Genomic DNA, 13,816 nt, shown 5'->3' with positions numbered 1-13,816 from the left:
ATAATAATGAGTGTCCATTGGTGTTTATAGTAGCTGCCCCCTCCCACCGACCGTCTTGGCCCTGCCCACGTTTCCGAGTTCTCACTTTGGTTTATCTCCTGACGTTCAAGTTCGCAGGAACGTCACGTCCGCACTTGAACTTGCTGCTCAGGGTTTGGGGAGGGCATGAGGGGGAAGACGAGGTGTGGGGGGGTCGTCTCTCGCTGCATGCGCTCTCCATCATCATCATCATCATCATCATCATCATCACCACCACCATCATCATCATCGTCCTCGTCGCCACTCTCCCGTTGCGCTAAAAGTCATGAGGATCTCCTCAAAGCAGCCCGGAGCGCGTTCCTCCCCCTCGCCCGTGCGCGTGTGATCCGTGCACCTCACTTTTTGCGCGTGTTTTGAGCACCTCACTCCCGCGGCTCGCGATTGTCACGGACGACAGATGCATCGATGAGGAGATTTTCACTTGGAGTCTACCTGGATTTCCCAATGTGAGAAGCCGCCACTCCAGCCAACATGTCTCGCCGCAAGCAAGGCAAACCCCAGCACTTGAGCAAACGGGACTTTTCGCGTAAGTCAACGTGTGGGTTTTTTTTTTCTTTTTTTGCTTCTGTTCATGTCTCGACTTACTTTACTACACGGGGACTTCCTTGATGAATTGTAACAGTCAGACTGTCCTGACTCGTGCTACAGAGACACCAAGGGAGAGCCTAAAAAAAGATTTATTGAAAACGATTAAAGCAACGCGACTGAGAGGTTCACCTCAAGTTGGTTAACGCGTTTTGTCGAGGACCTTTCCAGATTTCTTTTGCCATGAAAGGGCACGCATAGTCTTTGTCACCGTAAGACATTTGTGTAAGAGGGCTGTATCCAGTGGATAAATTGCCAGCTTGTGTATACAAATATATGACCAGCACATTCTCCTTGTCGTTGTCAAGAGTTTTATTTGCCGCGGTTCGAGGCTGTTTGGTCAGGAAGTGGTGTTTACATACACACTTGTCCACGGCGCAAAGACCTCGTGTGCGCTGCAATGACCTCGGAAGAGCACATAGTTAAAAGTGCCACTAGCACATGATCACATGAAAGATCGTTAAAAGTGGCGTATAGTCAACATGAAACGTGTTAAAAGGGCGCCATTTACAGATGAGAAATTTAAAAAGTGTGGCGTCACTTTGAACTCTTTTATGATCACGTGTTTTCAAAGATATCGACATTGACGTTGCGCTGCGATGTTTAGGTTTAATCGGGATACATTCACAATTATGTTTTTATAGGTTTACTAAGCAACCGAGAGGAGGAACAGTACTAAAAATGCGTTTTATGCAAGTCCAATCGGCTCTGGCACTAAATGATTTTTTTTTTATTAAGTAATGGCTATAAATCCTACATTAGGTTGATATGTTCTTTTATATTGCATTATTTCCTGAATCTGTTTGATATAAATGTTCCCCCGCTTCTTCCGTGTGGGCTGAAACCAATTACGCACTCGTAGAACGTTTGCATTCATTCTGTAAGTGTGATAGAACAGGATTTGCCAGTGGGGGGCGTACTATGATTATGCTCCTGGAGGGCACCTATGAACTTGAACTTGATCCACTTTATTTCTATATTCCGTAACCAAGCCAATGTAGCCGATCGTTTGGTTAAAATAACATTCGTTTTTTTTTTGCATAGTAATACTTAATACAAATATATTATTGGGAGGGATACACGTGTAGATGACTTGCACTTGAAGACCCGCTTGCTTTCACGTTCTCCATGTCTTAAATGCTTACATATATGATTTGAATGTGTCTGATGAGATGACCTAGAAAAGATTTTGTTCAAAACATTATGCTGGTCTTAAAGTTTTAATAATAGTTCCATTCAAATGTAATAGTTGTCCACCATTTATGGTGTTGGCTTGAGCACTGATCACATGATGCATTTCGAGTACTTAATTGCACACTTCCTATTTTTATCACTGACCTGGTACTTAGCCATTGTTGTTTTTATAGATTTATTTTGATTTAGCTGTTTCCACAATTTTACATGTGCTTTCAGTTTTTATTTTTTTCAAAAGGTAACCTTCCAAGTGTACTTTTTTTTTATTAATAATCATACAGTACTTGATGCAGTTCTATTAAGTCATCTATTTCTTAAATAAGTAAATGGATTTATCGTGAGTCAGGATTCAGGACAGCCTACTGTTTATTTTAATAATTTTTCCTTAAATCTTTTTTTTTTTTGTAGTTATCCAACAGTCCCCTTTTCAATGCCACCTTACTACACATACTCAAAGCACTTTAAATTCTGTTGCAGTCAGTTGTCAGAAAAAGATAACATTTCAGTTTTCAAAGTTATTCACATCACTTTTGCTTGGCATAAAAAAAAAAAAAAAACGAGATTAAATGCTTGTGAAGGAAAACCATTCTCCTTAACCCTGCCTCACATACCCGGACGATGTCCATGGCATAAGCTGTCGCAGATAAGCTTCAGCAAAAGAGCGGCAAATTCTCTCATCTTTAATGTAGTCGAGCATACCGGTATAGCAGGGCCTATCTTGCATAGTCCCCCATCACCTTCTCGTCTGACCTGACATGGAATTAAAGGTTGAACCGGCGGCGAGAATTCATCACATCTTATCTCAACATCCCAGTTGGAACGTCCAATGTCATTTACCATGTGGCTCGATGAATTTTCTCTCTGTTGGTACTTCAGGGACCTACTCCACATCCAACCCCTCCATGTCTAACCACCAGCACTTTTAACGAAATGGGCTCCAATCATCTTGAACTCAAATTAGAATCTATTTTCTGATTCTCAGAGGTGTTAGGTTCATTAAAAAGTGAGATTGGCAGCACAATAAAGAGGGTCAAGCAACTATGTCGCGTTCTGTCTGCTGCTTGCAAGCTGCTCAGTTGTTTCTCTTTTTCTTTCTTTCGTTCTTTCTTTCGAGTTACACCTTGTTTTACATCTCCCCGAACTGCAACTCACATTCTTTTTACTTGTATGCTCCCTCCCACCCCCAGCTGAGCCACTATCAGGCGCCATAGCAGAAGAAGACTGTCAGGAGTGCCCCAGGCTGGGTGTTGCTCAGGGCGAACCCCTAAAAGGGGACCAGGACCTGCTGACCTGCGGCCAGTGCCAGTCCCGCTTCCCCTTGGCGGACATCCTGCTGTTCATTGAACATAAACGGAGGCAGTGCCATGGGAGTCTCTGTACGGACAAACCCCTCGACAGGCCGCCGTCGTCGCCTCTCTCCTCGCCCGTCTCCACGTCATCCTCGCACTCAAGGAACCACCACCACCCACGTCGGGTTTGCCACCCTGTGGAGGTGGCCGTTCAGGTGTCGCCGCAGGACGAGGATTGTTTATCGACGCCCTTGCAAGGAATAATCCCCAAGCAGGAGAATATTGCAGGTAAACACAAACGGCGGCCACGCAAGGGTTAAGCAAGCGGTATGGGAGTGGAGTTTGGGTGGTATTTCAAGTATCTGCTGCTGCGTTTAAGGCCTTTCAATGTCCTTCAGTTAGAGCCCTGACCTCACATAAAGAGCAACCATCCTGACAATTATCGCAAGGAACGGAAACATTTTCAGTGAAAAATGACACAGCGAGTCAGACAAAGACGCAGATTATGTAAAGAAAAAAAAAATGGATTACAGATGTGCAGAGATCCGTTGCCCTCATGTGGTGGTGAGAGATTCATTTCTCTCCCTCGCAGCATTGTTCCACTGTCACGTCTTGTGCTTCTTCAAACATGTGCCAAGAAAAGCTCACTCCTTTATTCAACTTACTGATATCTATATATATATTTACATTTAAATAGATTTTTTTTAAATGGTGCATTAAAAAAAGATATATATATATATATATATATTTTTTTTTACATTTAAATATTTTTTTTTAAATTGGGCATTTAAAAAAAACCAAATATATATATATATATATATATATATATATATATATTTACATTTAAATAGATTTTTTTTAAATGGTGCAAAAAAAATATATATATATATTTTTTTACATTTAAATATTTTTTTTAAATTGTGCATTTAAAAAAAAAAAATATATATATATTATATATATATATATATATATATATATAGATATATATCTATATATATCTATATATATATATATATATATATATATATCTATATATCTATATATATCTATATATATCTATATATATTTTTTTTTACATTTAAACAGATTTATTTTTGCATTTTAAGAGATGCACAGCGTCTAATTATGTGCTTGTCTTGTGATTTGAGTAATTAAGGGCTTGTTAATGCTGCTGGTTGGTTTATTGGCAGTCCTCTGGGACAACATGGGCCTGTTGTGATAACAAGCGCGACTCTCTTATGACTGCTTTTACATGATGGGGTTTGCTTTTGTCCAGGAAATCTTATTTTGATGGTTATTCATTTCCCTAATACCACATACCAGTTCGGCCAGATTGACTGGAATTGGGTCGTTTCATTTTGAGCCAATTTTTTGCTAAATGTACTGAGAGCAGCACTCAACAATGCGAGCTACTGTCTTCTATTAGTTCGAGCTGCTGCTCTGCAGATGGCAAGTCTCTTAGCCGTTGTTAGCTAGTTAGCCCGTTTCCGATACAGAGTGACCACTGTTCATTAGTGTGGAGTTTGCAAAACATCTGCCCTGTGTTTGAGAGCACACACACACACACACACGCACACACACAAATGAATGCAAGCACGAACGCACACACGCTCACACACAAAGCTCACTTGCCTCTTGGCCTTGTCAGCTGCTCGAATATGCTTTTCTTTGCTTATTTAGATCCTCATGCAACACAATTCACATGATGTCGTAAGGTCAGGAGCTCGTATTCGGGCCAGTGATTTATTTATAGCCCTCATGTATCTGGATGCTGTGCAAGACACATACTGCCAAGGTTGATTAGTTTAATTAGGGTCGAGGCTGCGCTGGATAAAAAGTCATTTCTGAGTGGAAAAACATTTTGAGTCTCGGGAACTGGATGTAGCCGCAGTGATGTGAACGGCTTCGTATTTTTACACATGGAGCGAAAGCAGTCTCCTCCCACCTCTGTTGCACTGCACCTGAGATTGATGGATGCAGACTGGCAGTGCCAGTGCACCACCCCTTAACACATATGCTCGCTGCCATGTTCTTCCAGCCGGGCTCAGCTCGAGGCTGACACGCAGAGACGAGGCATTTCCATGCATTCCCGCCCTACAGGATGTTAAACTCCTTCGGAATCGTGCAAGACTGAATATTCCAAATTAGCTTCAAAAAGCACCTTTTGAAATGGAATTTGATGTCGTTGATTTACTGGCGTGGGAGCCGCTGAATCTAGTGTGGAAGATGAGAAGTTTGAACCCGGAGGTTGTGGGGGGTGACGACGGTGTGTAGAAGAGCCAGAATTGGAGCTGAAGCTGTTCGTCAAATGGGACAGCTGAGGCTGTCTGGGAAGTCTCGTGGCTGCAGCTGGGGCCACGGTCTGCAGTCTGGAGCCCTGGGCCGTTAGAAGAGGGCAGAGCAGCCTGCGTGCCATCATTTGCATGATAAACAATTTAAGATATGCATAGCGACAACGTCGCTTGTCTCCAGATTATGGATGGCCCAGAAAAAAGAGCAGATGACCCTTTCTCACACAAAAACTGTGAAAGTGGATTATATCTCACGTCGCAATTTATATTAAAGTGGCATATGAAGCCGAGCTTTTACGTTTGTTTACATTCATTCGAATGCCCCTCTTTGGACTGATTTAAGAAGATATTTGATGATATTGCGACATTACCATCTTTTTATCCATCCCAACATTTGCATCCCGGTGTCTTAAGGAGGCCGCTGTAGCAAAATCGAACAGCGGCTCACACTTCCGCCTCTTCCTTGTACTCTCGCTCAATCGCAAACCTTGACTTTGAATCAATACCGAGTTAATTATCGCAGACACCCGCCCCCCCCCCCCCCTCTTTTTCGTCTTTGTAGCAAAACCTTATTTCTTTGCGATACCGCTCGAAAGCTTCTGGGTGTCTTCTTGCGGCATCTCGCCTCTTCAGCGTGCCTGTGTTGTGGAGACAAAGGTATTTAGCAACCACCGAATTGGCACCTTGCCACTTATCTCCAAACCACCAGCCCCCATGTCCTTCACCACCTTACACATAGACTCACTGGGTATCTGTCAGGGAGAACTAGGGGTGAGTAATATGTGTGTGTGTGTGTGTGGTGGGGGGGATGGAAAGGTTCCTTGATTGTGACATCTTTTTCCTGTGGCCGGTGTGTGTGCGCGCGCACGTTTGCAAGTTCACATATGGCGCTTTGTTTCGGTGATCACTTTAATTGATAGTGAATAGGCCCAGATGCGTGCTATTGTAATTACTGAACACCGGCTCATATTTTCGGCATACACACTCCATTGTGTGCGCGCAAACTGATGGTAATTGGATCCTACAGTTGTACTATGCGCTGATAAAATGGGTTCTATTTTTAGCGGTGGGCTCCGACAATTTTTAATAAAGGTAAACAGCAGGGGCATCGAGAAAGCCAAAATTCTTGGCAAGTATGTGAGGGGGGCTAATTACACGAAAGGGGAGGGGGGGGGCAGTGGTGGTGGTTGCGTTGTGGTATGGAGAATGCTCCTTTTGTGGAATAAAAAGAAGAAAATGATAAGAAAATTATCTGCAATTTTGCACCAGTATGAGTTCCAAATTCTGGGTAGATTATTTTGTATCTTCATTTTTAGCAAATTCACAGCAATTTATTTACAGTACACACATTATTGTGCTTACTTTAAAGATGACATTATAGTTTGTGATAATTTTATATAAAAAAAAAACAACCTACCTCATACAAAGGTGTTTCGGAACCAAAATGTAAATAAACGCATGAATTTCTATTCTAAATTATATTCCAGCTGTCTTTTCAAGTAAAAGCGACTTTTCGAGAGTGCAGACTACATTTGCTCTTCGGACTGAGCTTGACCAGCTTTTACTGCATTTTCTTTCACATAATCCTTTGGGCAACAATCATTCTGAATTCAGCATATCTTTGACAGCCCATTTTTGCATTTCTCAATTTCAATATTAATATCAAGGATAATACTATAGAATTGTTTAGCCAACACATTTAACCAATTCCAAAAACATTCTGCGACAGAGGCAGCAAAAATCTACCCCATCCCCTCCAAAAAGTTTCATTTCCACACATGTGCACGGCTACTGCGACAAACCAATTTCTTCCTGCAATTTCTGCGAGAACCCTTTACCCATAAAGTGTGTATGCGACTTATTAATTTTCCTCAGCGAGGCCAAGCGCTCCGTCTCCACCGATGTTAATGTCGCAAAGGTGAACTGCCGTCTCCGTAAGTGTGCAACTTTTGTGTACAGGTACGCTTTTAACCACTTAAACGCTTTATAGCTCCGCATGCATGTGTGTGAGGGATATTTGTTCAAGCTTTTACTACCCTGGGCGTGCAGGCGGAACATGAAAGGATCTTTGACTTGGCAAGCCTTGCCTCAGGACACCCCTCGATGGACTGTGCCAGCCCAGACTTGGCACAGAGCGCTGCTCCTGAGGGACAGGATGGGTCTAAATGCTTGTGTGCTGGGAGGGAGGGAAGGTGTGGATGTTAAAGTGATGTTTTTGTGGGTTTAGGAAGCAGAACCTATGCTGAGATGGCAGGCGTGTGTGGTAGACAATGGGAGAGAGAATGTGTACTTATGGGTAGTTATGGCACAACGTGTGTGTGTGTGTGTGTGCTGTCCTCAGGGCTCCTGAATTGGGCTTCCTGTGTCTCTGTTTGTCTTCTAACAACCTTGGTACCGCAGCCTCAGGCCATTCAGGTGGAGGCTAGTTGAAGTATGCACCCGCACACTTACAGTAAAGCAACTCACAAATGCAGTCACTCAGCCACAAATGTGCACGGACACACACCTGTTTTACGAGCACAACATCGCTCCGATTCGCTGTCAAGATGTGCGCAAACACACACACACTGTCTGTGAATCTTGTTTTGTTTGTGAGTCATGAATGTGTAGTGGCTTGACGAGGTCCGTCCGAAATGTATGATCCTTATTGGAAAACCGCTTCCTCCCTTTTCGCGCTCCACCTGACTCCGCCCCCCCAAAAAAAAATGTTTCCTGGTTGTTTTAAAGTGGTAAACATTAGCATGTCCGCACCTCTTAAACTTACACTCCACAGCTCATTAGCGCTGTGGCAGATCTGGCGATCGAGCAAGCGAGCAAAGCACACGCATGCACGATGACGATCCATCAATTTTGTCAAGCGGCTGTCAAACACAAAGCGGACGACAGAAACAGCCTTGTTTGTCCGCAGCTGCCTTCAGGATGAAAATGTCTCTTTCGAAAAAAAAAAAAAAAAAAAGACTGTCCTGCCGCTGTCCTGTCAATAGCGTGGCAGCCAGTCACATCTCAAGGCCAGGGGTCATCTGACACCGTCGAGGCTTGTCACACCAGCCGCCAACTTCAGCACCTGCAGGTTAATGACTTTATTTTTAGACGGAACCGAAACAAAAGATGAAAAAGTGACTTTCATGCAGCTGTACCTACGGAAGTGGCAGATGTGAGCAAAAAAAAGGAAGTGGTGAGATTGGTGGGGACACAAATAAACGTTGACATGGTAATTTGACAATCCGGACTATAAGCCTCTTCTTTTTTCCTCGATTTTGAACCGTGTGGCTAATACAACGGTGCGGCTTTTCTGTGGATTTTTCTTTCACCACTAGGGGCGCTCTAGAGTTCAGAAAATACTTTCAATAAATCAAATTTTTTTCTATTGAGTCTGTTCTGCTGTAATTAGCAAACTTGTTGCCGTATTAAAAGGCACTGTTTTAAGAATCTGTTTATGTACCTTTATGTGCACAAAATCGTTCTGTACTTGCAGTAAACAATTTTTTTTCAACTTAGAAAACTGCGGCATATAGCCTGGTGCGGCTTGTATATCTGTTTTATTTTTTTGTTATTATTATTATTATTATTATTTTTTTTTAATAGGAGTTGCTGCGGTACCTTATAGTCCGGAAAATTGGGATCATTGTGACTAAAGATGGGGAAAGATAGAGCTTTTAATTTTCTGTTTGGTATCATTTTGCGTTTTTATGAATCTTATCACTTCCTCCACCGTTCCTATTGTGACTTGTGTCGTTTAGAGCTGGGCTGCGCCTCTTTTTGCTTTGTCTTCTTCCCAGCTGGAATTCTAATGTTGAGGCCTTCAGAGAGTCACCGAGATCAGAGTGTTGTGTTAACGTGAACCCGCTGATCCTGGTCACTATCTTGTCTTTAGTCTTTCTTCCGCCACTATCTTCACTGCAAGTTCCCCGTGGTGGGGTTTGTCCTGTCTGACTGCGTGAGTGTATAAGTTCCGAAGTGATAATACGTTCTGTAACTATGTGACCGTATTTGAATGGGCGCTTGTCTATACAGCTGTGTCTTGCCACTCTTATCACACACACTGTAGATATGAGACATAGAGGGCCCCTTGTGTCTGACTTGACACTTGTGAAAACTCAGACCTCACTCGGAATGTCAGTGAAAGAGCATGTCAGCATGCACGGACAAAACCGTGTCTACGGCCGTATACAGGACATTTGATGTTAACTTCAAATCCGTCATTGTTTAAATGATCACAAGACTGGGCCGAGACGGATTTTGAGGGAGTCGTTTCGCTTCACTCGCAGATCTCTGCCATTTAATGCATAACCGTTTAAAAAAGACGCTTAAAGGCATATGCTAGCACAGCAATTCACACTTCGAATGTTCCCAACCCCACAATGATCCTCAACCGTCGTTGCACCCGGACATACATGCAAACATAATATGCACACTGCTGTCCCAGGCAGCCTTTACTCCAGCAGGCGGAATCTCACTGATAACATGCTGGTGCCCTCATTTAAATTTGAAGCGCTTCTTTAATCTTCAAAGGCCTGATTGCTTTATGAATATGCATGGTCTGCGCTGACTCTCAGTTCATTACCTTGTTGTAAATTCTAATGACCATTAGGGCCCTGTGCGGTAATTGCCAATTGTTTTGCATTTTTGATTAGCCCATTACTGCAGCGCATTCTGAACATGCCTGCCCTGCCAGCCTGCCAGGCCGTGACAAGAGGCTGAGATGAGTTGAAAAGAACAAAAAGGGGCGTGCATAGGGGGGGGGGGGGTGATAAGCTACTTTATGCGTTAGTTACCTACTTAAACCATTTTTTTCCCCGCCAAGACGTCCTCAAAATTCAAAGTTTTGTTTCGGGGAAGTGACTTATGAGAGACACAAGATGAGAATTATTGGCCTGGATGTACCCTAAATCAGGCTCATCTTGCTTGTTTGGGCAGCGCTTGAGTGCAAGAACGTGTACCTGACTTCATTGATGTCAGCATATGTAATTGTTGATTGTGTGCATGGCTGCCCGTCCGACTGTGTGTACATGTCCAAGTTTGCGTGCAAGCGGGTGAGTGAAGCGGAGGTTGCTGGTGTGCCGGGAGTGGGTTGGGAACTTCTGATGGTGTATCCCAATGCTCGGCGTGCCTGGGACTTATGAAAGATTGATGGCTCCTAGCAGAATGGCACGGCCCTGCTACAACTTGATAACATCTAATGGATAATTTAACGCTCTAAAACCGGCAGGCTGGTCCCCCTTTCGAGCTGGATGGAGCGGACAGCAGCTGCTGGGCTTTTGGGGGGGTGGATGCTGCTTTGACTGAGTGTCAGAGGGAGACTTGAGGACAAGCAGAAAGGGGGAGGAAAAAGAGGGAGCAAAGGAGGGAGAAAGAAAAGTGTGTGTCCATGGCGTGACTGCAAGCCCCACTTTGGTGCCCAGAGTGAACTTTATAGTGTCAAGAGTTGATTAGGCAGCTCTTGTCACAGTTGTTAAGATATGAAAAAAAAAAAAAGAGAAACTCTTCAACTTGAATGCTCTCCCACTCCCTGCAGTCATCCGTTCTCTGTACATGTGAACAGGAGTAAGAAGGAGGATAACATTTGTGGCATGTTTCAGTTTTATGTGTTCCAAAAAGTATGAATCACAGAATATTATTACCATATTTCCGGGACCCTAAGGCACACCTGTATATAAGCCGCAGCAACTCTTTTGGAAGAAAAATAAAAAAAAATATAAAAAAAATAATAATAATATTACAAAAAAAAAATTATATACAATCCGCACCAGACTGTAAGCAGAAGTTTTCTATGTTGAAAAAATGAGTTGTTTACTGCATGTACGGAATGATTTTGTACTGTGAATTCACATAAAGGTTCAAAAACAGATTGTTAAATCTGCCTTTCAACACGGCAACAACTTTGCTCATTAAAACAGAACAGACCCAAGAGAAAAAAAATTGAGATTCATTTCGTCTATTTTCTGAACTCTAGAGCGCCCCTAGTGGTGAAAACAAAATCCACAGAAAAGCCGCACTGCTGTATTAGCCACATGGTTCAAAATCTAGAAAAAAAAGTAGCGGCTTATAGTCCGGAAAATACGGTAGTCAGAACCCCTTAGTTGCTCTTAAATTGGTTAGCACAACAATTTGAACTCTGCATTCAAATTTGTTGGAACTGACTGGGGAAGGAATCTTTCAGCATCAAAACATATTTAGACGAGTATGTTATAGAAGAACTTAACAGCCCTTACGTCAGCCCCATCGTATACATTTCCAATGAACGAGAATAAAGAATATAAGCCAGACACTCATCATCTGCTTCATCATGACCTCATGAATGGGCAAAAGTTCCCAAAAGTAAATCATGTAGAAAGTGGAAACTGTTATCGAAGCAAAAGCGGCCAATGTTGTGTTTTTTTTTTTTTAATTTTCCTATATGTGTAAAAACTCAGTACTGGGCGTATGCGCACGTGAACAACATTTTTGGTAGCTGCCGAAAAGCCCACAATGGTCACAGAAATAGGTGAGACTGGTAAACACGGAACAAAAAGAAGCGAGAAAAATCGAAGAACGTCCTTGTTGAGTCAAAGCAACCTGGTTATTAATTACGACTTCCATCAGTTTAAAGTTGTGAAATTTCTGGTTGAGACTTTCGGGCCTGTTGGGGACGCCTGTGAATTCCCCCGATGATCACATAAGTTCGAGGAAATTTTTGATTGGTCAAATATCTGTCAGCAGCCACGAAGGTAGCAAGGGAGCTTTTATAGGCTAATAAATCACATAATGTTGTTTTTCGTTTGTGAGAAATGTCTTCTGGTAATTATCGACATCACTTTGTCGAAAAAAATTGTAGCGTCAACATCAATTCAATCTAACATGCGAATGACAAATAAAGTTACATTCCCAAGTCTGGCCATAAACGCTGACGATTCTTCTGCGTTACGTTCTCTTGTCCCCCACACACGCAGGATTCATCATCTCCAAAGGTCTTCAGTCAGTCTCTTATTCCCACACGATTAAACCGTTGACAGTTTGCTTAATCGCCCCGCGGTTGGACTTCAAGGGGAATTACAAAGAGGTCAACAAACGCTTTCTCGGAGGTGCCGAGCGAAAAAGCCAGGTGTATGTACTGTTCTTTCCTCCGCCTCAAAGAGGTCATTTTTTTTTTCTTGTTTTAACAGCTCAGAGGATGCACAAGGTTAAGTTCTGTCTTTCCTCAGGCAGTAAGAAAGAGGACATTTTTACAGCTCACTAGAAGGAATTCCGGCAGTAAGTAGCAAGCCAGGACGGCTCGTCTACAGTCTGTCCAGTCTGCGTGTGCACCTTCGGAGAGGAAGGTAGCAGAGGCTGCTTTAAGGCATCTCATGACGACAGCATGATAGATGGCTTTGTTAAAGGGTCCCGGGGTGTCCCCTGAACTTGAAGCGCTGTGTTTATCTTGAATAGGAGACGTACAGAGTGTTGGGAGGGGAGGGGGGCGGAGGGGCGGGGGGTTGAGAGCAAGAGGAGAAAGGGAATGATATAGCTTTCAGGGGAAGGGAGAGAAAAGGAGGAGGAGGAGGAGGGTGAGTTAGGGTTTGTATCTGGGCAGGCCAGGCTGGGGGTTGGGGGAGGTTAAGGGGGGGTCGTGAGCAGACATGGCTGTTGGAGGATAGAAAGACGGGGAGGAAGGGGGAGGGGGGGGGGATGGGGCATCTCTCCTCGTAGCTGTCCATTAACAGATGAACTTGGCAATGGTCCAGGCCTCAAAGGTCTTGGGAGACAGGCATACACACATTCGCTTGCTCACACACACATGGATGCACACTTCCCTGGTACCTGCTGACTGCGGTTGGAATGCCACCAGAGTTCTTTTTTGTCCAGAGGCGAAAAAGGACACGTCTCTGGTGTACCTGTGTCAGAACCAGTTCAGACCGGTTGGACAGCCGGCCCGAAAGAAGGCAGACGGACTGGTCTGGCGGTCACCCGGCACTTTTGGTTCTCTCGTTATCCTGCGCATCAGTTTTTGTCTGGTTCTGTTTTTCAGACTTGGAGGAGGAAATAATGAGAGAACCTCTAACAGCAGGGGTGGGCAAACTTTTTGATTGGTGGGCCACAATGGGTTCGAAAATTTGACAGAGGGGCCGGACCAGGAGAAGATGGATGGAGTGTTCACCTCACCTCATCGGAGATTAAAAAAAAAGATTTAATTTGAAATGAAAGTGAACAAAAGCATTCCAACAATTTATGTCTTTGAAAAACCACAGTATTTAGAAAATAAAAAAAGGTTTATCATTTATTTTCTTTTCAAGTTCAGCGGGCCGTATTAAAACGTTTAACGGGCCGCATGTGGCCCCCGGGCCGTAGTTTGCCCACACCTGCTCTAACCTGAGGACAGATTGGACAATGCAAAAGCGATAGAAAAAGAAGTGAGGGTGCATGTGAGAGCGGAGGCGGGAATCAGATTCCGTCGACGTT

General features: G+C 43.5%; 1 protein-coding gene across 1 annotated transcript in view; it reads left to right on the top strand.

Moving 5' to 3' along the window:
* The first annotated feature begins 215 nt into the window (after positions 1–215).
* The window catches only part of LOC148332627 (BCL11 transcription factor A-like), a 36,165-nt gene continuing 22,564 nt past the window's right edge, over positions 216–13,816 (top strand). Inside the window, exons 1-2 of the mRNA XM_088303799.1 lie at positions 216–565; positions 3,006–3,395. Of these exons, the coding sequence (XP_088159925.1) occupies positions 511–565; positions 3,006–3,395 (445 nt within the window). The 5' untranslated portion in view covers positions 216–510. The remainder of the gene's footprint in view (positions 566–3,005; positions 3,396–13,816) is intronic.

The sequence above is a fragment of the Idiotropiscis lumnitzeri genome, chromosome 8 (assembly GCF_059441095.1).
Source record: "Idiotropiscis lumnitzeri isolate Australia: NSW breed Sydney's pygmy pipehorse chromosome 8, RoL_Ilum_1.0, whole genome shotgun sequence".
NCBI lineage: Eukaryota > Metazoa > Chordata > Actinopteri > Syngnathiformes > Syngnathidae > Idiotropiscis > Idiotropiscis lumnitzeri.
Note: the sequence above shows the minus strand (reverse complement) of the source record. Positions and strands in the feature narration are given on the sequence as shown.